The sequence below is a fragment of the Neofelis nebulosa genome, chromosome 6 (assembly GCF_028018385.1).
Source record: "Neofelis nebulosa isolate mNeoNeb1 chromosome 6, mNeoNeb1.pri, whole genome shotgun sequence".
NCBI lineage: Eukaryota > Metazoa > Chordata > Mammalia > Carnivora > Felidae > Neofelis > Neofelis nebulosa.
This window is the reverse complement of record NC_080787.1, coordinates 108339498-108363333: the sequence shown is the minus strand read 5'-3', so window position 1 is coordinate 108363333 and position 23836 is coordinate 108339498. Positions and strand designations below refer to the sequence as shown.

The window sequence follows — 23836 nt, the reverse complement described above, 5'->3', positions numbered from 1 at the left end:
CATGTATGTATGTATATATATGTATGTATTTGCTTTAAATACATACATTTAAAGTTGTTGGATATGAAAACTGGTGGGGAAATAATACCTGATTACAAGTTAAAAAAACTCAGAAGTACAATTGGTCCTTGAACAATGGGGATTAGGGCCCCCTCCCCCATGCATGGTCAAAAATCCATGTGTAATGTTTGATTCCCCCCAAACTTCACTACTAATAGCCTACTGTTAACTGGAAGCCTTACTGATAACATTAACACATATTTTATATATGTGTTATACACTATATTTTTATAATAAAGCAAGCTAGGAAAAGTTAAAATCATAAGGAAAATACATTTACAGTACTGTATCAAGAAAAATTTGCTGTAAGTGGACCTATACAGTTCAGACCCATGTATTTCAAGAGTCAACTTTAGTTAATTTTAGATTGCAATTCACTGTTTAGTTGAAGTCTCTGTTACCTCAGTATTTCACACGCCAAATTCTGACAAACTGTGACCACTGTGTCATTCAGATCTTTCTTCTGCTGATGAGGTCAACAGTTGCCAGGAAAGAAAATCTCCAATCCCTTGCATTTATTCATAGTCATTAAAAAAATTTTTTTTTAAGTATACTTATTTATTTTGAGAGAGAGAGAGAGAGAGAGAGAGAGAATGAATGAATGAAAGAGTGTGTGAGCCAGGGAGGGACAGGGAGAGAGAATCCCAAGCAGGCTTTGTACTGTAGCATGGAGCCTGACGCTGGACTCAAACTCATGAACCAGGAGATCATGACCTGAGCCGAAATCAAGAGTTGGACACTTAACTGACTGAGCCACACAGGCACCCCTGTAATTATCTTTTTAGATGAATAATGTTGGCCTGTATGCTAACATTAAACTTAAGTCCTCTGCCCATTTACACAACTTTCTTGCTTTCTTCATTTGACTTTATTAAAAATATACAGCTTTTCTTCTCTCATATCTTCAACTTTTATAGTGCCATTTTTTACTATTTTTACTTTTCTTACCTATTAGAAACACTGGCATTATTTATTTATTTATTTAAAAAAATTTTTTTAATCTTTATTTATTTTTGAGAGAGAGAAAAGAGCAAGTGGGGGAGGAACAGAGAGAGAGGGAGACACAGAATCCGAAGCAGGCTCCAGGCTCTGAGCTGTCAGCACAGAGCCCGACTGTGGGCTCGAACTCACAAACTGTAAGGTCATGACCTGAACTGAAGTCGGACGCTTAACCGACTGAGCCCCTAGATGCCCCAACACTAGCACTAGCATTGTTTTTGGAAACAATGAAATAAAAAATCTGAAAGTAATTATAGTCCAAGAGAAAGACAACACTCATAAGAAGCACTGACTCTGCTAGAAAGGTAAAAGGAAACTTGGAAATAAACTCTAATCTCTTTTGACAAGATGAAAGAAACTAAGGTCAGATTAGGTGGTAATTTGTTCTGATTCCTTAGGTAAGTCCTGGTAAAAGTAGAATGACAACTTCTGATTTGAGTCAATTTTTTTTCACTCCATAAATGGCCAAAAAAGTGCAATTAACTTATTTTGGGGTTTTCATTTTTCACATTAACACTAGCAGTTTATAAGCATTTAAAGATACATTATATTTTGCTCTTGACAAAATAAATCCACATAAGGAAAAATAGCTTTATTTTTAAAGAAATTAAATATCTATTTGTATACATGAGACAGCTCTCATTTAGCCCTAAGCTGATTGTGTGTGTTTATTATTGTCCTCCAATAAGATTTTGGAAGCCAATTTCAAATACATTACCATATACTTATTAGTTGATATCAAACAGAGCTACTGACATTGAGGAAAAAATTTCAGTAACTGTTTATCTACCCTGAGATACTCATTCCCACAATACATTTGGAATTATTTGAGCACTTAAAAATTTAACGAAATTATTTCTTTTCATTGCATGCATCAATATGCTAAGTTCTTTGCTACAACATAGGTAAAATAATGATAGTGACCAGTGTGTTTTCTGATACTGTCCATGATAGACAGAATGAAATTACAGCATAAAGAGTAGCCAGGAATTTATTGTAAACATCTGGCTCCAAATACTTTGCCCCAAGTAACTACTATAATAGGACTATACAAAGCACATAGAACACAGTAATCCTAAATTGCAGTATAACTATAAAACCTCTTAAAGTGTTTTTCTCAACCTTTTTTTTTTCATTACCACACTCCACCCTGAGAAAAATTAAATTTAACCAAATTAAATTTAATTAATAAATTTAGCTTTGTATTTCTCCCTCGTGAGAGAAATTAATACCAAAGAATAAAATTTTATTGGGTAGGGTTCAGCTTTGGAGGGCCACTATACATTGCATTATCTAATTTTTTTTTCATCCCAAGAACCAATTTTTGTCTCTTTGAGAATATATGTCTTAAAGTGAATGAAAATTCTATAGGTTTTAACATTATTAGGGGGAAAAAAAACTTTATGAGTAACACTGGAGGTTGAATTAGTTGGCTTCTTATCTCATTTCTGTCCCATACTAGCTGTGTGGTCTCAGAAGAAATCTGCTTTACCTCCTTGTTTTGGAAAACATAAGAATAGCATGAAACCTGATAGCTTGGAAAAATCATTTATTCTCACTGGACTCAGCGTTCTTAGCTATAGATGGAAGAAACAGATATAGTTCAGTTGTTCCCAATTCTGGCTACCTTTTCCTGGGGCAAGTAAAAGACATCAGTGCTCATCTCTATTCCCAGACCAATTAAACCAATCTGGAGGTTATGGTCTAGCTAGTGATTTTTGAACTTTAGTATATGAATCACACTAATATTAAACACAGGTTGCTGGGATACATTCCCAGAGTTTGATTCTGCAGGTCTGGGGTGGGGCCTGCAAATCTGTATTTCTATCAAATTCTCAGGTGATGCTATGTTAGTGGTTTGGGGACAACACTTTGAGAACCATTGGTCTAGGCACATATGTAAATATGTGTATGTATATGTGTATGTACAAGTGTGTGTGTGTGTGTGTGTATTTATACACACACACACACACACACACACGCCCAGGTGAATCGTAATCTCAGAATTACTAGTATAGAAAATATTAATAAGGTTCCTTTCCATTCTAAGACACTGAGATTTTAACATAATGAGAGTTGTTGGGCATCAAGATGATCTATACAGAAAGGAGACTTATGGAAAAGCATCTAATTCTTGGTTAGTTATCATTAGGAATTTGTTCCTAGAAAGCATTTTACAGTATTTTTCAAAAATTAACATTTTTTACAGTATATTTGCTGCATATATGGTTCTTCACTTCATTTTTCAGTAAAGACAGTTTATTTGGCTGTCAGTGTCTCATTATTTGATAAGATCGATGGAGGGTTTGGATAGTAGCCAGCTGTTTTTGAATTGCTTGAAGAGAACCTTGAAAATTTGTAGTCCAGGGGTAATTCTGGGGAAAAAAACAGTATTATTATTATTCTGCAGATCTTAAAAGGCTGTTCATAAACATAAACAAATCAAAACTCATTTTTTAGCTTCATGATTTTAATTTCTTCTGTCACTTGGATAGGTTGCAGCTAACATATAGATATCTTTCTTTATAAAATTTAAGTCAAAATACATTTAGATGTATTATAAATCATCCTCAGAGATCTAACTATATATAACATTCTCTGTACAAAAGTTAGCACATAAAACAGGAATGCTCATCTGATTTTTTATTCTGAAATTTAAAACTCTCTCAGGCCCTACTCAGAGCATCATGTAACAGGTAAGTGGGAACTAATAATCTTCATGGCCCTTAGTAATAAGAGAATTACTAAGAGTAATCTTTGAATGCTTAGATAAATAAGGATTGTAATGCACACAATGTGGCAACTTTCGCCACATAAGCATTACACACACAGCCAGAAGGGAAACTGGGAGAGAAAACATAAAATGCACATTTTATTGATGGTGAGACATTGTGACATCTACATAGAAGTTTCTCAAAAGCTAGACTTCAGATATCTTCTTCCCCAATTTCTTCCAAGGAAACATAACTAGAAATATTACAAGTGAAATATTATGACATATGCCATGTTACAATACTCATTCCATGGGCACATACTAGGCGATAATCCTTATTTTACAAATTTCACAAGTAAAACATCATTTGGAAGTACTATTCTGAAAATGACACTAGCATAAAAATCATACTTCACATTAAGTGCCATTGAGAATCATCAAGGCCCAAGTAGTTAATAACCCTTATGAGGAAAAAACTAATGCTAGAGATTGGGAAGAAGGAACACTGCCTAGCTTTGTTTGGCTGTTGTTAAGTCCTTCTTAATATTTTCTCCTGAGGAAAGTTAGAAGACAGGCCCTGTACCAAGTTTTTTCCCGGGGTGCTGTGGAAGAAAGCTCTTGGAAAATGAAAAAGCAGATGCACTAATGTTACTGCTTCTTTAAGGAGAAGTTATTACCGTAGAAGACAGAGAAGGGGTTATTTTCCAATTCTTTGGAGAACTATTTAAATCCTAGAATAATGAAGATTCACTTTTTTTTTTTTTTTTTTTTTTTTTTACTTTCTTACTATTTCATAACCATATCCCATTGAACCAGTTTCCATCCAGGTACTATATACTAATTCATTGGCTTCCAGTATCACATTACTTCATTCTCTCACTATAAATTTGAATCACTTTGAAATAAAATAAACATCTTGCTTTACTGTTTCTCACGTCTATCCTGTGAGGGAAGAAATGCAGCCTGGTATTATCCCCAATTTAAAAAAGAAGAAGCTAAGGTTCAAAAACAAACAAACAAACAAACAAACAAAAAACTGAAGCAGACTTCACTTTTAAACTAGAGGTAGGACAACAAGGAAAGATGGATAGAATATAAACATCCAGGGGCGCCTGGGTGGCGCAGTCGGTTAAGCGTCCGACTTCAGCCAGGTCACGATCTCGCGGTCCGTGAGTTCGAGCCCCGCGTCAGGCTCTGGGCCGATGGCTCGGAGCCTGGAGCCTGTTTCCGATTCTGTGTCTCCCTCTCTCTCTGCCCCTCCCCCGTTCATGCTCTGTCTCTCTCTCTGTCCCAAAAATAAAAATTTAAAAAAAAAAAAAAATGTAAATAAAAAAAAAAAGAATATAAACATCCATATAAACTGGACAGTCAACTAAGACCTGAGGACCCATTTCCTGGGAAGGTGTAACAAGCAGAGAGTGAGCTGACATTTTTTCCTTTAGGTCCCTGAATTCCTGCTGGGGGCAAGTGCAGTTGCTAGCAGTGGAAAAACTCGTAGAGCTTTTGGCAGTCTTGAAGGGCTGCAGTCAGAAACCGAAGGGCTAGGAATATACTGTGAAGGAATGGAAACCGGGGGGCTAGGAATCTGCTGTGAAGGAATGGCTGGAGAACTGGAGTCTACTGGTTTGCTCCTCAGGCCCATTGGCAAATTCTGAGGGCAACTCAAGGAAACTAATAAGCAAGCATAAGCATATACCTCTGCAAAGCAGAGTGGATTTTTCAGCAGTTTCTCAGTTTTAAGAAAACAGGGAAGGATTAAGTTCTGCCCTCAGAGAGAAGAAGGACCCTGGTGAATATCTCATACTTCAGATATATATTTCTGAAAACAGAATTTACTATTATGAAGTAATTCTCTTTTGTGTTAATAATGGATTTTTCCCTTAAGGTCTACTTTGTTTCACATTAATATATCTAACTCTTGATTATGATTAACACGGTATTATCTGTCACCATCTTCTGATATTCAAACTGTGTCCTCATATTTCAGAGATGTCTTTTATGAACAGTTCATAGTTGGTTTTGTTATTTCATTCAGGCCTTTAACCGGAGAATTTTGCCATCCATACTTAATACCATTACTTAGCTTTAAACTCATCATCTTAGTGAATACTCTCCATTTGTATTGTTTCTTTTTCATACTCTCTTTTCTTCCTATTTTTGTTTTCCCTTAGATTTTAAGTTATTTTACATAATTAGCTCAGTATATATCTCATTACAGTTTCTTTGGTAGTTATCTTAGAGATTACACATACATTTTGTATGTTACCAATACCTAATATACTCTTATGCCTTACCATATAATACAAGGACGTTAGAACATTTTAATTCCAGCTGTCCCATGCCCATGTCCAACATGCCATTGACAGCATGTTTTAAAATTCTTTCTTTAAATGTCTTAGGACTTTTTTTTTAAATTGTTCCAATAGTAAGTGTTCATTTAATTGATTCACATATCTGTCCCTTTGTTGCTGTATATTCCTTCTTGCATCTTCAGTCTTCTAACAGGGGTCAGGCTGGCTATTTTTCATTATGTGCTGAACCTTATAATGATGCTTTTAGAAAAAATTTGAGTCCTAGAATGATGTTACCTTCCTCAAAAGAGAATATTCTCAATCCAGTTTTAGGGACTTAGCTGATCTAACACTGAGCTTCAGTTATCTTTTTTTTTTTTTAATGTTTTTTTAATGTTTATTATTGAGAGATAGAGAGACACAGAGTGTGAGCAGGGGGGGACAGAGAGAGAGGAAGACACAGAATCTGAAGCAGGCTCCAGGCTCTGAGCTGTCAACACAGAGCCCGACGCGGGGCTTGAACCCACGAACTGTGAGATCGTGACCTGAGCTGAAGTCGGACGCTTAACTGACTGAGCCACCCAGGTGCCCCTGAGCTTCAGTTATCTTTAAGGTAAATTCAGGGTCTCCATGCAGATTAAGAGAGCCTATCAGGCCCACCTCTCCTCTTGTAGACCCTACCTTCTACTTCCTGTCCCTGAAGGCTGGCTCATTAGCTTCAGCTAATGAAAGGCCCACTCACGTTCTCTGGTGCCGTCTCTAGAATTAGCCAACAGTGAGGGAAAGGGGGCTCCCAAAGTCAGGTTCATCTTACTTGGCCTTTAGCATCCTGTCCTGGCAATTTTTCCTTTTATCCTATGACTCCAAGCAGACTTAAAAAAAAAAAGATCCAGCTTTTATGGGTGGCCCCAGGAGATAGGCAGGTCCTAATTCCCTAGGTTGCCATAACTAGGTGTATCCCAAGAAAAATAAATACCATGGGAAAATTTTCTTCTTTTGAAGGCAAGAAATCTAGTACTTACAGTCATTAATATCTAGTAACAGCTAAAGCTTTATAAGTATTTTCCTGCTTACCTGCTATTGCTTCAATACTTGGAATTGCAATAGTGCTGTAAGTACTGATTCTCTTACAAGACCATGTATAAAATAATGAGTCTTCCGTATTTTCCAGTCCTGAAACTGAATCAATAAAAAAAGAGCCCCATTTTTTAGATAACGTATTTAGAGGCTTTGCCTTTGGTCCCTGAAACAAGAGAACAGAACAATGAAAAAAATAATTAATTTTCAATGTCATAAGTTGTTCCTCCATTGAGTAAATCAAAATAAAAAACTCTAGGAATTTCAGTTGTTTACCTTTAACTAAACTGTATACTACCTAAAAAGGGAAACCAAGCTTAGAAGTTCTTGCCTCCCCTGGTACAAGTATCTTCCTCTGGTTTTGTTTGGGAACCCTTTTTCTCATCCTTTGGGATCTGACCTGGATGCCACCCAGGACATTTTCCTTGACCTCCCACCCTCAGGTTAGTTTAGGTCTTCCATTTTCCTTAGTTTATCCCTAATATACGACTTCTCATGCTACCTTTATTTATCATACTATTTACTTTTCACCTTTGACAGATAATGAAGTACCTAAGGTTAGGAACTTCCTTATGTATTAGTGTTACTTTAAGGCTTGGTGTCTGGGTCAGAGCAGGGACGTAACAATTGTAGACTAAATAAAAGATTATTAAAAAAATACTCCTCAGTGTTTTATGGATAAAGTTAAAACTGTAAAAAATCCCACTGTATCCATATAATCTGGAATATAAAATCTCATCATTTTCTGATGAAAATTTCATTTTGGAACACCACAGAGTCTTAAATCATGCCTCTAGATTCATAATTCTTTGTGCTGTAACTCATTTGATGAAGATGAGAATGTTTTCAAATGATGATGTTTAGAAAGCAGTCAGCAAGAACCTATTTGGATTTCACCAAAGATATTTAAAAGCAGTATAGAGTATGAATATCCTTGATTCTGTATATACATTTAAGGTGTATTTGAATTTCCCAATGTTTATTAAGCAATTCATAAAGTAGTAAGATTCATTATTTAGTTCACTATCTTTTCCAAAATAATGAATCTGAAAAGAGATGATTCGCATCACGTATACTGTATGTAGATAATAGTTCTGCAAACACAGAGTGGTAAAATGTAGGCTGTTCCCTATTCCTATGAAAACAGGAAAACAGATTTATCTACCCTTTCTGGCTTAATGTAATATTGGTGCTGTTATGGTCTAAATGTCTGTGCCTCCCCAAAATTCAGATGTTGAAGTCTTAACCCCCAAGGTGATGGTATTAGGAGGTGAGGCCTTTGGGAGGTTGCTTAGCTCATGAGGGTGGAGCCCTCATGAATGGGATTAAAGCTCTTACAAAACAAGCTATCTTCCCTCTTCTGGCATGTGAGGGTACAGTGAAAAGATGATGGTCTATGAGGAAGTAGATCTTCACCAGATACCAAATTGGCTAGCACCATCATCTTGAGCTTAACAACCTCCAGAACTATGAGAAATAAATGTTTGTTGTGTATAAGCCAGGAAAAAAAATGTATATATATATATATATATATATATATATATACACAATATGTATTAATATTATATATATATAATACACACAAATATATATACACACACACACACATATATATACAACTAATCAAAAGAATCATTCCATTCTTGAACATATCAACAAGGAGCACTCCTATTTTTGTTTGAGCTTTAGATCTTGTAGGTATCATCCTTTACTGGTAAGTGTTCTCATCAAGTTTCTAGCCTCTTCTCTTTTCTCTAGTCTCCCTTGGACATTTATCTATATCCCAATTTTCTTCACTAGTCCCGACCTATCTCCCAAGCCAGTTTGATCTCCTCCAAATACTTCAAGGAAATAAGATATAACATGAAATCAGTCATATCTTTCTCCTCACAAAACCAGCTCTTTCTCTTGACTTGCATTTTTATATGGATAAAATCCATTATTTCCAGTTGCCTGTGTTTGAAAAGAAGCTATGTTTCGAGTCCCAACCCCTTCCAGAAGCACCAGGCTTATCACCTGTCCCACCACCCAAGTCCGCCCTTACACAGCTACATGAAAGCTTCAATCCTGTTAGCCTCCACCTGCAAAACTGTTTTTCTGGCTGACACATCTACACAATTTGCTATTTTATGGACAAGACCGTGCATTGTAGCCTGTACAATTGCCATACATTCACTCATTATTTCCTGAGCCAAGAATATGTTACTATTTCCATCAGTTGAAAATATACTGATGCTTTAATGTCTACCTCAAATTCTACATTCTTTATGGAGTTTTCTGTAATCTTCCTCAATGAAGTATGGATCCTTCGTTGTCTGAAACTCTTTTATAACTTGTATTCCCTCCAGACAGTTATGTTTTATTTGCATACTCAAGCTTCCCTTCTCCTCTATCCTTGGACTGTAATACACTCTGTAAAAAGGAACTGTGTGTAACTTAACCACAAGTTTCTGGATATTCTTAACAAAGAGGCTTGTGTAAATTAAAAACTCAGTGTATGTATGTGCTGAACAAGAGAATGGTGTTAGACTTTAATAATGAGTGATCTTACTAAGATCTTATTAAGAGCTAATCCAATAAGCTCTTATGTTTGACACTTGTGATAAAAATTTTGAGTACTGCTCTGAAGTACGTGTAGTATATGTAAACACATACACAGAACTACCAATTACAGTGAGGTGATTTAATTAAGGATGTACCTATATAGGGAAGAGTGTTATACATATGTAAACTAAGTTACATTGGATTTCTCTCTCCATACTTCCATGAATTAGAAATGATTCATTTATAGTCTCGAAAATGAAAAACAGTGTATGAATAATCATGTCAGGTCACCGATCACAATGGAAAAGTAAGAAGTTTTAAAGAAGGACAAAAAGTCATGAATATAACCAGTTTCCTCTAACTCCTAACTTATTTTTATTGACAAGACTAACTGCAAAAGAGCCCCTTGGGGCGGGCGGGGGGTGGGGGGGTGGGGAGGGGAACCTAACCAGCTTAAGGTATCTCATAGAAAGGAATTTGAAAGAATGTAACTCCAAACTCATTGTATCTTTTATGAGACTAAAAGGGAAAATTTTTTCAAAGCAGTGATATTCAAATATTTACTATCACTATACATAAAACTCAAAAATACTCAAATCGCCAAGATTAAATAACATTTGCATTACATGGCAAATAGGCTTTAGGTATACCACATTTATGGAAAAGGAATGATATTTCTTTATTATGAAATATCATTCATCTTAAGTGAGAATTGGCTTAAAAAAATAGTCTGTTGGTTTTAATCTAAAAACTAACCCAAACACAGCAATCTAGAAGGGTAAATTTTTTTCTCCATGATTAACTCCCTAAATTTATTATTATTTTGTCTAGTAAATAGTTAAAAAACAACTTGGTCTAATTTTCTTATTTGGTATTTATTTTGGGGGGAAGGTTTTTTTAGAAGAGAATGAGGACACAATTATTATTCATTGTTTTCAATGTATCTGGAACATAAAGCCAATAAACTGATACAAAGTTTCAAATTATCAGTTCTTTCTAACAAATATCTTTCATTTTTTAGTTACCCAATGGGAGTACTGAGAGATAAGTAGGTCTCTTAGATGTACTCCTAGGTCCTACCACAGATATACTCTTCGTTTTGAGAATTTCTAAAGGGTAGTGGTTATATTGCAGGCATGATTCTTTTTCTTTCTTTCTTTTTTTTTAATTTAAGAGAGAGAAAGCGCATGTGCACTTGTGCACACATGAGTGGGAGAGGGGCAGAGAGGGAGAGCAAATCCCAAGCAGGGCTCAATCTCACAACCCTGGAATCATGGCCTGAACCGAAATCAGGAGTGGATGCTTAACTGGCTGAGCCGCTGAGGTTCCCCCCCTATCCAGGCATAATTCTTAATAAAACAGTGTTTACGACTGAAACGCCAAATAACTGTTTACTAAAATAAGATTAAAATTTATTTTCATTCTAGTACAGAATTGTCAGATGTAATGAAGTGAAGCTTTAGTGAATAATACTGGTCCCGCTTTATGTTTTCTTAGTCTAACTCATATAAGTGTAATTCAGACTATTTTATTAGTAAATCAGTTTAAAGATTCAGACTCAATTTTATCAGTTTGAATGTTTTCAGGTGGTATCAATATCACCATTGTTTTAATGTGTGCTTCATGGATTACTAGGGAGAATAGGTATCTCCTCCTATGTAAGCCTTCCCCTGCAGTCAACTGCTGGATACCAATTTCCTACTTGACTAGATATGAATTCACTGTTGGTTTTATCAGGTTCAACCACAGGAAAGTGCTGATATTCAACTATTTTTGACATACATAAAAGGGCAATTTCATAAATTCCCACCTAAATGGATGCTGTGAGACCCTTTTCCCTATCTTTTGCTCACTGGTTAACACTATTCCAGGGGTCTTGAACAAAAGTATTTATTAATTTTTTAAAAGTTTATTTATGTATTTTGAGAGAAAGAGAGTGGGGGAGGGGCAAAGAGAGAGGGAGAGTGAGGATCCCAAGCAGGCTCTGCATTGTCAGCACAGAGCCCAACATGGGGCTCAATCCCACTAACTGTGAAATCATGACCTGAGCCAAAATCAAGAGTCAGATGTTCAGCCAACTAAGCCACCCAGGTGCCCAGAACAAAAATATTCAATATTGATACAAAGTTGTCATTTTTTCTACTTATTGTTGCCTCTCTGGATTTTTTTTTTTTTTAAAGTAATCTCTACACCCAAGATGGGACTTGAATTTATAATCCCATGATCAAGAGTTGCATGCACTACTGACTGAGCCAGCTGGACACCCTGGCTTCATCTTTGTTCATCTTTGTCCATCACCACCATCTGGATTCTAACTTGAGAAATTCTTCCCCACTCTGAGGCCAGAAAAATATTTTCATAAATTTTCTTCAATTAATTTTACAAATCTATTTCTTATTTTCAGATCTATAATCCATTCGGAATTTACATCAGGGGGGAAAAGGGACTCATTTTTCTCCATATATTGAGTCTACTTATTCAGTGCTACTTAGTGAACCATCTATCTTTTCCTGCTGATTGATAATCCTCTAACATATATCACATTTACATAGTAACTTGTGATAGAGGGCCTTTGTCTGGGTTCTTCTTTCTCTGTTCACTGACCTTTTTAGTTTGTTATTAGTACTATACTAAAAAATGACTGTAGCTTCCAAACATGGTTAGTATCTGATAGGATGAAATTCCTTCCCTCTATTATCCTTTTTTAATGAAATTGTCTTAGCTAATTGTGGGTTTTCAGTTTTCTGCCTAAATGCAGAATCAGTTTGTGAAGGGCCACTCAAAATCCTCCTGGGATTTTGCGTAACATTACATTGACTATAAATAAAGGAAAATAGGTCAATATAATCTTAAAATATGGTATATCTCTCCCCTTTGTTCATCTGTATTTAGAATCTTGTTTTAAATTGAGGTATAACTGACATATAACATTATATTAGTTTTAGATGCAGAACATAATAATTCCATATTTGTGTACATTACAAATTGATCACAGTAAGTCTATACATCGTTACAAAGATTTTTTTGTGTGTGATTAGAACTTTAAAAATCTACTATCCTAGCAACTTTCAAATATGCAATACAATATTATTAACTATAGTTACCACACTGTACATTAAGTCCCCAAGACTTATTTATTTTATAACTAGAAATCTGTACTTTTGATTCCTTACTAAAGGAATCCAGAATCCTTACTAAAGACTTAAAAATTTCTCTGTTAAGTCTTATGGGATGTATTAAGTTAATTCCTACATAGTGATTCATTTTCATTGCTTTTTAAATGATTTATTTCTCATTATACTTTGTTAAGTGGTTACTGAGGGTACATAGAAAAGCTATTGATTTTTGAATGCTGATTTGGATCCAGCATTTTGACAACTCTATTCATAGTTATAATAGTTTGTTGATTCCCTATGGTCTTCTATGCTAATGACCATATAACTCTGAAATAATCACAATTTGGTGTCTTCTAATCCTAATTTGTATTTTTTTTTCTCTTCTTGTGGTTTTGGCCAGCTCTGTTACACAATATAATTAATAACAGATATCCTTTGTCTAGCTCAGAACCTTAAAGAGCATGTGTCTCCATTAAGTATGGCTTTTTTCCCCATTAAAGTTTTCCATTATACATTATATTCTCACTGGGTTTTTTTGTCGGATAGCCTTTCTCTAATAAAAGGGTGGCCCCTTCTTATTTGTTGAGAATTTTCATCATTAAAATGAATTGTTTTGGCACCTAAATTTCATAATATGTTATTCTAAAAAGCTGAAGAATATATTTTCATTTGTTTGGAGTTAAAATGAAGAAACAGATGAGAACAGTAATGCAGGAAGCTAAAGAGGAGAGCTCCCTTTGGAGGCTAATCTTATGAAATTAAGACTAAGTAATTGCAAGATTAATGAAGTGACTTTTGATTTATTTCTGGAAACAAAGATGAACAAAAACAAATTATTTTCCCCTAGTCTCCTTAACTGGATTTACTTTAATCATTAAAATGGGCCATTTTCCCTTATCTGCCATGCTCCAATATAGTGCACTAGAAAATCAACAGATGCAATAAGATTCTAGAAAAAGTTTTTTATAGCGCTCAGTCAGTTGAGTCTCTGACTTCAGCTCAGGTCATGATCTCACGGTGTCTCCCTCTCTCTCTGACCCTCCCCTGATCATGTAGGCTCACATGCTCTCTCTCTCTCTAAAATAAACAAACATTAAAAAAAAAAAGCACCTTTGAAAAAGCCTTGCTTATCTAAGCCTTTGAAGTGCCATTTGAGATGTTCTCTGTCCTTATCTTGAGCTTGTTGTCACAAATGAAGGGAAGTAAAATCTTCACATTCCAGATGGTTTTATCTAGGGTAGAAATTACTGTAAATATCTCAGAAACTGAATTCAAGCCTAAGTGAAACAAAATGCTAATCTCCACAGAATATAGTAAATGTTAATGTTTTGGTTCAGTGAGTGCATCAATCCTGAGTGATCTTGTTGATTTGTTTTTAAATTATACTGTGAAAAGTTTACTTACGCTGAATAAAGTTAACTAGAAATAAGAAACTAAATCCTTTTGCATTCAGGCTTTGTACTTAATAAAAGACTGCGTGTTACATATGTTGTGTTTGACATCTGATTAGGAAAATGAAACTACATTTTTCTTAATAATCACAAAATCAACAGATGAACCCTCATGTGATGCTTAATGGATGATTTCCTCCTCCTGTAACAATTGAGGGTATCTATATTCTTGTTTCCTTCACAGGGAAGCAGGAAAGCAACTGAATTCTCATGACATGCTGTGCTTACACCAGGCTTTGATGTGCTGATGGAAGAAGTGTGCTGTGAATAGGAATACAGGTGAACTTAAATATGAAAGCAGTCTTTTAGAAGTTTTTAGAAGTCTTTTAGAAGCTCCTAGATTTGTGTTACAAGATAATTTTTAAAAACCCACATAATTGTGTTTAAATTAAAATTTAAATCTGCCTTTAAATATAAGCAGAAAGATGTATGATAAGAGGATTTTCCTTAGGTAGATAAAACTTCTAAGTTGGCCTGAAACCTCTACTAAGAATGGGCCCGTCAATACAAATACGGCCTCAAAACTGGTGGTGTCAGCATGACCAGAAAAACTTTGGAGTCAAGGAGTACGAGGATACTTGGGAGTTTTCAACAAAATGCTCTGGGCCACAACTGGGAATCCCGCACCAAAACACCTGCCTCAGCCCCCAACGGGACAGGGAATCTATCTTCCACAACTCCCTTTTCCTGGAACCTCAATAGCATGAGATGGAAAAAGAGTTAAGGGCTAACTCTGAAACCTTCTGAGGGCTTTATCCTTACCCCGTCACTAGGCCAAACCTTCCCATTCCTTGCTTCCTTGTCTATGTTCAGTGGGGCAGGGTCGGTTGGGGAGGTAGAGTTTGATAGGAAAGGAACATTATTTCAATTTTGTCTTATGAAGTAAAATTTTCAAAAAAACCTTCAAATCTTCAAATAAAACTCACTATTTCCTGTCTAAAAGCCAATTATGAGCTCTTTGTTTATGGTGTGTTTGTAACTAATTAACAAGAAGAAAGGGGTCTGTGGGGAAAAGATTGGGCTACTGTTTATTGTAATGCTGGAGGAAACTTTCCCAAGGATTCTTCATTTTCTTAACATAGTACCTGCATTCTCAAATCATTCTGAAGAAACCAAAGCTCCTAATTTCTCTTTAGTGAAAACCTCCAAAGTCACTCAGGATAGAAGGCCTACACCTCCTGCAAGATTGCTTTAAAGCTCTTCTTTACTCAGCCCAAAAAACTTCCAACGTCATGTTGAAGACTAAATGGCACTCAATGGAAACCTCATAAAAACATGACATTTAAAAACATTAAAAATTTTTTAAATGTTTATTTATCTTTAAGAAAGAGACAGAGACAGAGCATGAGTGGGGGAAGGGCAGAGAGAGGAAAACACAGAATCTGAAGCAGGCTCCAGGCTCTGAGCTGTCAGCACAGAGCCCCACGATGGGCTTGAACTCACAAACTGCAAGATCATGACCTGAGCCCAAGTCAGATGCTCAAATGACTGAGCCACCCAGGTGCCCCTATTAATGTTTTTTACTAATGTTTTTTTATTTATTTTTGAGAGAAAGAGAGAGAGAGAGAGAGAGAGAGTCAGAGTGTAAGCTGGAGAGGAGCAGAGAGAGAGGAGACACAGGATCTGAAGCAGGCTCCAGGCTCTGAGCTGTCAGCACAGAGCCTGAAGCAGGCCTCAGATGCTTAACCGACTTAGCCACCCAGGTATCCCCTTTTTGCTTTTTTATACTATTTTCCCTTTCTAGATTTATTTTACTTTTCTAGACATATTTTATTTTTCTTTGCCTCCAGTCTTCACCTAAGTTTATTCTCGGCAGCTCAGGAATAAGTCTAAAGGAGTTACCAGTTTCGTTAATGTAAACTCATGAAGAAAGCGCAGAAGAACTTTCATGACCAAGCAGAAGAGACATAGGGTATGACTACAGTGAGTCTGGATCTAGCCATCTCAGCATCAGCCAAAATCACCCAGGGTGTCACAGCATTGGATGAGAGCAGACGGCCAGGAAGACAGATGGTCAGGGTCATCTTGGCATCATTTAAAAATTATCAACAAAATAAACAATAGAGCTGAGATGGCAGGAAGATCACCATAAATGCCAACAGATTTCATCACTCTTGGCACAAACAAGCTCTTTCTAAGATACATCGACATAAAGGTTTTTCTTTCTAGGAGAGAGCTGAAGGGAATCCTTACCTCATATTTTCCTTTCTTCTCTAGAGGCTCTGATTCTTCAGGCTTCCCGTCTCTGTCCCCTCTGAGCTCTTCCAGAATGAGAACTGTCTCCCAGTTACTATAATGACGGGCTGGGAAAATGTCTGAATGCATGCTGTCACCAAAGTAAACGACCTGTAAGACAGCAAATTCCGTTTGAGGGATGAGAACTGTGCAAGAAAGTGTTCACTTCATGGAAGCAGAAAAAAATTCGTCAACAGGTATCAGAGTAAGACAAAAGTTACACAAACATCCTTGAGTAACGTCACAGGTGACTGTAAACTGGCCGCATTTGGTTTGCAGGACACCAGTCTGTTGTAAGAAGTTACACGATACATTTGCAGGTAGAAGAAAGGCAGAGGCTAACTGATTTTATTCAATTTTCTGAAGAAGTCAGAGTCCATATGTGTGCAGATGAACCTGCCCTCAGGAATGAAGAACTGATGACATATTACAGATGACCTGTTCTTGTTACAGTGGGTTAGATTAACAGGAGCACACATCACAGCCCTTGCCCAGGAGTTGCTGGTACCCACCCAAACCTGCCGAAACAGAATCTTGGACAGGGGGTTGGGGCGGGTGGACTCTGGGAGGCTCCCCAGGTATTCTGAGGCATTGCCCCACTGATCTAATCCATAACCCTCAATTTACACATGAGAAACGAGAGTAAGGGAAAATGAACTAGAACCTTCAAGTCAGGATGCTCTGTCTACTAAACCCCTCAAGAATTCCCAGGGGCTTATGGCAAAGTGGGAGCCAATGGAGCAGGTCTCAGTTACACACTGATCTCTCCAGTAAACGTTTTTCAGAAGAAAGGGTTCTGCTGTAAAAAATGCACCAATGTCCAACATCAACAATGTGACCAGAGTATCAAAAGCAAGTGGGTCTTTAGGCTAGTCTGTGCTGTATTTCACTTACTGCAAAATTTTTTTGAGAACTGTTATAGGGTATCATTCCTCAGGTACCCCATACACTTATCCAGCGTATCCCCTAGAACTGTGGCTCGCTGCTTGGAATCTCTGCTCTTTTCCGTTAGAGATGAAAACCCAGTCTAGATCAACAAAGAAAGGGCTCGTTTAAGCAGAAGAAATAAGAGACTGACAGATAGGCAGAGGTACATGATTTCCCCCTAGATAACTAAGCTGAATGCATTTAGAATTATGTTTTAATTTATAATGGTTTATGTCTGTAAGTGGGTATCAAGAACTCCACCTCAATCAGAAAATACCTTGGGTTCACTTTTGCCGGTCATTTTCTTCAGAAGTTCATAAAGGTGGACAGCGTTCCCTTGGGAGTACCAGCCAGGTTTATCCAGAGATGGCAATGCCTCCTGCTCCTCATCATTCTCTGAAAATAGAATTTGACAGTAATATGCTTTTTTTTTTTTTTAATAATCCTATACTTTTTAATCAAGTAAGAGCACCCATATGGGCAGACCACACCAAGCATGGCTGCAGGACATGTATAAGAAGGAACCATGTGGGAACGGGAGCTAGCATTCAGTGAACACCTATGCATTACAAGCCCTCCATGGATGTCTTTATCTCTCTGTATAGATATATGTTTTTTCATGTACATATAATAATATGTTTTTACCAAAAATAAGAGACTCTTAAAGACTGAGAATAAACTGAGGGTTGATGGGGGGGATGGAGAGGGGAAAGTGGGTGATGGGCATTGAGGAGGAAACCTGTTGGGATGAGCACTGGGTGTTGTATGGAAACCAGTTTGACAATAAATTTCATATTAAAAAATAATTTAAAAAATATGTTTTAAAAATAATTTATTTTTTAGAGCAGTTTTGGGTTCACAGCAAAACTGAAAGGTACGGAGATTTCTGATACACCCCACCGCCTCTGCACACGCATAGCCTCCCCCATTATTGGTGATAATGATGTGTCAAGGTAGGTTCATCAACTGAAACAAATGTACTACTCTCATGGGGGGAGGGGGCGGCGGGGAGAATACTGATAATGGGAGAGGTATGTATTTTTATTCCTCATAACAACCCTCTTAACTGAGCAGAAATCTCAGAGAAGTTATTTTGTTCAAGGTCTCAAAGCTGATAGCTGATTTATTATTAACCAAACTCCACAGTTTACATTAGGACTTCAAATGGAGGCTAGAAGTCAGACCCATAAACCATCTCTAAATTTGGATTCCTGGACCTGGATATGGCTCATGGAATTGCCACAAACAAGAAACAACTGTAGCACAAGAGAAATTTTTATCTGTCATATTCTGTAATATCCATATGGATTGCTGTTTACTGTCTTCTTTTTTTTTAATTATTATTATTTTTGAGAGAGAGAGAGAGATAGTGTGAGGTGGGGAGGGGCAGAGAGACAAGGAGACACAGAATCCAAAGAAGACTCCAGGCTCTGAGCTGTCAGCACAGAGCCAGACGCGGGGCTCGAACCCACAAACCGTGAGATCATGACCTGAGCCAAAGTCGGACGCTTAACTGACTGAGCCACCAGGCGCCCCTACTGTCCTCCATTATATTAAGAACAGGCCAGCAATTAATTAAAAAAAGGTGAACTTTAGATTGCATTTTGAACCTCATTTTGTAAAGTATTGTTTATACAATCTCCCTCATATTGACTCAGGAAACAGTTCTATATTATGAAAAATGTAAACCAGTATTATTTTCATAAAATTCAATTATGCCATGGTTTCAATTTAAAACATTCTTAAGAACTGGGCAAAATGCATTAATTTAAGAAATCTTCCCATGAAAATATATATTCAGAACAATTTTTTGTATCTGAGTATCGTAAGATGTCCAAATTATTCCTCAAATCTTTTAACTTAATGACTAATGGATTTTTTTACATTTCTTTTTAATGTTTATTTATTTCTGAGACAGAGAGAGACAGAGCATGAGTGGCGGAGGGGCAGAGAGAGACGGAGACACAGAATCTGAAGCAGGCTCCAGGCTCTGAGCTGTCAGCACAGAGCCCAACGCGGGGCTCGAACTCACAGACCGTGAAATCATGACCTGAGCGGAAGTCGGACGCTTAACCGACTGAGCCACCCAGGCACCCCAATGACTAATGGATGTTTAGGTGATAACCTTCAAGGAGAAAAACTCAGACCAAAGCTCAAAGTTGTTCCTATAACAGAGTTGGATAGAGCTGGAAGAGCAATCAATTAAAGCAAATAGTCAATCAAACAACATTTTTATTTTCTTATTGTTAAGAGCATATGGACAAGAAAAGTAAAAACAAAGTAGTAAAATTTTATTTTTATTTATTAAAAAAAATTTTTTTTACATTTATTTACTTTTGATAGAGAGACAGAGCACAAGTGGAGGAGGGGCAGAGAGAGAAGGAGACACAGAATCCAAAGCAGGCTCTAGGCTCCGAACTGACAGCACAGAGCCCGACACGGGGCTTGAACTCACAAACCGCGAGATCATGACCTGAGCCGAAGTCGGACGCTTAACTGACTGAGCCACCCAGGCGCCCCACAAAGTAGTAAAATTTTAGTCAGTAAAAGAGTCCCAAAATGAATATGGGGAAATGATACAGTCAAAGCTATGGCTAACAATCCTGAACAAAGATAAGTTCCATAACTTATCTTAGGTCAGAAAACCTTGCTATAGAGAGCAAGAGTTTTGTAAGAAGTTTTGTGTACCTGTGCCTGACCACTCACTTCAGCCCACAGCTGCCTGAATGTGGTTCATGTGGCAGCTCACACCTGTTCCCCCCAACTCCCAGTGTGCTTGGAGTTACTATCTTAATGTTTAAACAGTATGTATTTATGTGATTTATGTGATTTTCATCAGTAATACACTTACATATATTAAAAGTCCCATTTTTGAACTCTATCTGCTATGCACTCACCTCTTCTACAAAAGGTAACATATATTCTTTTCCTCTCCCTTTTAAAAACACATTTATTGAGGTATGAGTGATATACAATAAACTGCGCATATTGCAAACATACATTTTGAAGAGTCGGCATGTGTACATACTTGTTATGAGCTGAACTGTGTTCCCCTCAAATTCATATGTTGAAGCCCTTACCACCAACATCTCAGAATGTGACCGTATTTAAAGACAAGGCGTTGGAAGTGATTAAGTTAAAATTCAGTCATTAGGGTGAGTCTAATATAATACGGTTATTGTCCTCATTAGAGATTGAGACACAGAGAATTAGGAGATTACGACACAGAAGGAAGACTATATGTTATTGGAAAAAGATGCCCCTCCTAAGAAGAGAGGCCTCAGAAGAAACCAATCCTGCTGACACCTTGACCTCAGACTTCTAGCCCCCAGAACTGAGAGAAGATACACTTGTGTTGTTTAAGCCACTCAGTCAGCGGTATATTGTTACAGCAGCCTTGGCAATTAATACAATACCCACGAACCCTCCCATTTAAACAGAAGTATTAGCACATTCTTCTGCAATTTAATTTTTTAAAAAAACTCCTCTAGATACTACATTGTTATGTACCTAGTTTTTAAAATAGATGCATGTTCCATAATTTATTTAATAGTCATCTATTGGTAGCTATGTGAGATGTTGCCAATCTTTTGTTGTTATGAGGAAAAAGATACAAACATGAGAGAATCCTCACAGCTTGGTGGGATCAAATAGACTCTGAGATGGAAAAAGCTCATTTTCTTTTTTTTCTTTTGCTCTTTATTTCAACTGTCTTTTACAGAACACTTTAGGTACGAGGTATATAGCAATGAACTAGATGGCCCAAGTCCCTGTCCTCAGGATGCTAATATTCTGGTAGCAATCTCTGACTTGGTAGAGGTTTACTTAGCAATGATTTATAATTAAAAATATATCTCTAATTCTTTTGATTTCCTGAACTCCTTTCTATATAATGTGGACTTGACTGGACATTTAATATTTTCTCTTACATATCCCTTCTTCAATTTTGAGTTAGAAATTTTTTTTTCCCAATTGTGCATTTTTTTTTATACACAATTTCTCCATTTATTCTTTGGCATGGGCAATAAGACATTTAAAAAGTAAGCTTTTTTTTTAGTGATACCCACATGCAATGTGGGGCTTGAACTCATGACCCCCGGGATCAGAGTCATGCTCTTCTTAGCCAAGTGCCCCAAATATGTTGTAATAATTTTTATATTGGCTTAATATTGAAAATGCTGTATTTTAAAATTTATTTTTTCAAGTAAGCTCTAGGCCCAATGTAGGGCTTGAACTCATGACCTCGAGATCAAGAGTCACATGCTCTACCAACTGAGCCAGACAGGTGCCTCCCTTAAAAAGACACTTTTTAATGAAAATATCTGCTAAAATGCTTGTCTGTGTTGGGAGCCATAAAAGGAAAATTACATCTTAAGAGAAATAAATACCTTACCAGTGAGCAGGAGCAAATTTAATAGAATAGAAAGCAAAACCTTTATCTACTTTGGTTTGGGGTTATAATTCATAATTCTTTAATATTCATAATTCTTTAATAACTAGTAGCAGTTAATTCTTTAAAAGTCTTTTCCTTTAGTTTATTCTTTAACTATCTAGCTCATTTCCATACCTAATATGATGGGAAGTTTGTTTCTTTTCAGAATAACAATCTTCAATTAACAGCTCTAAGAACTTCTCTCTTAGGGTTACTAAAATCTGTCATTGGTGATCTGACCAGTAGTATCTGCTTCACCAGAAAATTTGTTTAGAATGCAGAATCTAGGGGCACCGGGGTGGCTCAGTCGGTTGAGCATCCGACTTCGGCTCAGGTCATGATCTCAGTATGTGAGTTCGAGCCCCGCGTCGGGTTCTGTGCTGACAGCTCAGAGCCTGGAGCCTGTTTCAGATTCTGTGTCTCCCTCTTTCTCTCTCCTCCCCCGCTCACGCTCTATATCTTTCTTCTCAAAAATAAATAAACGTTAAAAAAAATTTAGAATGCAGAATCTAAGGTTCTACACAGACTTACTGAATCAGAATCTCCATTCTAACAAGATCCCTAGGTGGTGTGAGTGTGCATTAAAATCTGGGAAACACTGATGTGGAGAGAACAGCAGGACTGAAAACCTGATAGAAGAACAGAAGGCATTCATTCTGGCAAGGCCACACTAATGGGCATCTGGAGGGATCAGACAGAGTGCAGATGAAAAGGTAACTTAGCAACCAGGTTCAGAATCGCCTTAGATGCTTCATGGGGTGGGGAGCCAATGAGATTGTGTGTGTATCTGATTAACTATACTGTATGCCTGACAGTAAGTAATAAGTGACTCATATAACATATGTTTAAAGTTATTAAAATATATCTAAAATTTATATTTAAATGAAAATATGTGCCAAGTATTTGAGGGCAACAGGCAAGAGATGGAAGAAAGGAGAGATATAAAGTAAGGGCAGGAGGATGAGGTAAGAGACTCACAGGGAAGAGAGTAATGAAGGCCTAATGGGAAGGAAACAGAGAGCAGAGAGGAGGTAGTTTAAACAGGACTTGATGTACAACATGCTGGATGTGAAAGGGCGAAGACACTGGAGGTTTATAGCTGGGGGGTAATTCACTAGATAGTCAAGTAATGAAGATAAAGATTATAAAGGGGCCAGCGTGTACAGTTGCACTTTCTAGGAGGAAGGAGAATATCAAGTCTCATTTCAGAATACTGAGCAGAGCTGTGAGCAGGAGGAAACGTGGTATGAGGCTCCAGGGAAGTCTCAGGGAAAGATTTCAGAGTGAACTGGTGACAGCTGAGGCCAAGAAACCAAAGATAGCAAGTTGGGAATCACGGTTTTCAAACTGAGGGCAGGAGGATGGGTAGCTGACAGCACAGGGGACACAGCAGTGAAAAAGATATCGTCACTCTCCTCAATGAAGTTACAATCTTGCAAGATGGACTCCTCTCCTCTCCACCTCTCCACCCCCTCCCCAGGCTTTTGCACTGGCAAAAAGCCGAATCACAGCGATGGGGCAGGATGCTGCATATTTTGCCTAGAAGGAGGCACTCAGCCCCCGCCAACTCGGATGCAACTCTCCCCCTTTCTTGTCCCCATGACAATGGATGACGTCAGGCCTGTGCGACAGCTGCAAGGACACGCTCACCCAGCGCCTTCCATCCCAGATGCGTCCTTTGCCTTATTTTACTTCTACTTTTAACCATTTGGAGCAGTGATTTGATTTACATGACACTGGAGGTTACGGGAACAGGCTGACATGACTTGCATGATACGATAACATTAACAGCCATATGGAGGATGGGTGGTTTGAGGGTTACAAGGCTGATGGGGGCGGGACATCAGTTATTAAGTACCGTCATACCCAGTAGTGATGTGAATGTATCAGTTCATACAAGGGATGATAAGGGCAGTGGCAGGAATATGGTAGGTGACCAATCTGAGAAAATTGAAGGCAGGTGTGATGTGAAGGGGAGAGAGTAACAGAAG

At 37.3% G+C, this 23836-nt stretch overlaps 1 protein-coding gene across 2 annotated transcripts in view; it reads right to left on the bottom strand.

Annotated features, from left to right (window-relative positions):
* Positions 1–2591: 2591 nt before the first annotated feature.
* Positions 2592–23836, bottom strand: part of NT5DC1 (5'-nucleotidase domain containing 1) — a 139841-nt gene continuing 118596 nt past the window's right edge. For both annotated transcript variants that reach the window (XM_058735030.1, XM_058735029.1), the window contains exons 9-12: positions 17691–17809; positions 16445–16597; positions 7138–7306; positions 2592–3434 (exon numbers count right to left, since the gene is read on the bottom strand). In XM_058735030.1, coding sequence (XP_058591013.1) covers positions 3319–3434; positions 7138–7306; positions 16445–16597; positions 17691–17809 — 557 coding nt within the window. In that variant the 3' untranslated portion in view covers positions 2592–3318. The remainder of the gene's footprint in view (positions 3435–7137; positions 7307–16444; positions 16598–17690; positions 17810–23836) is intronic.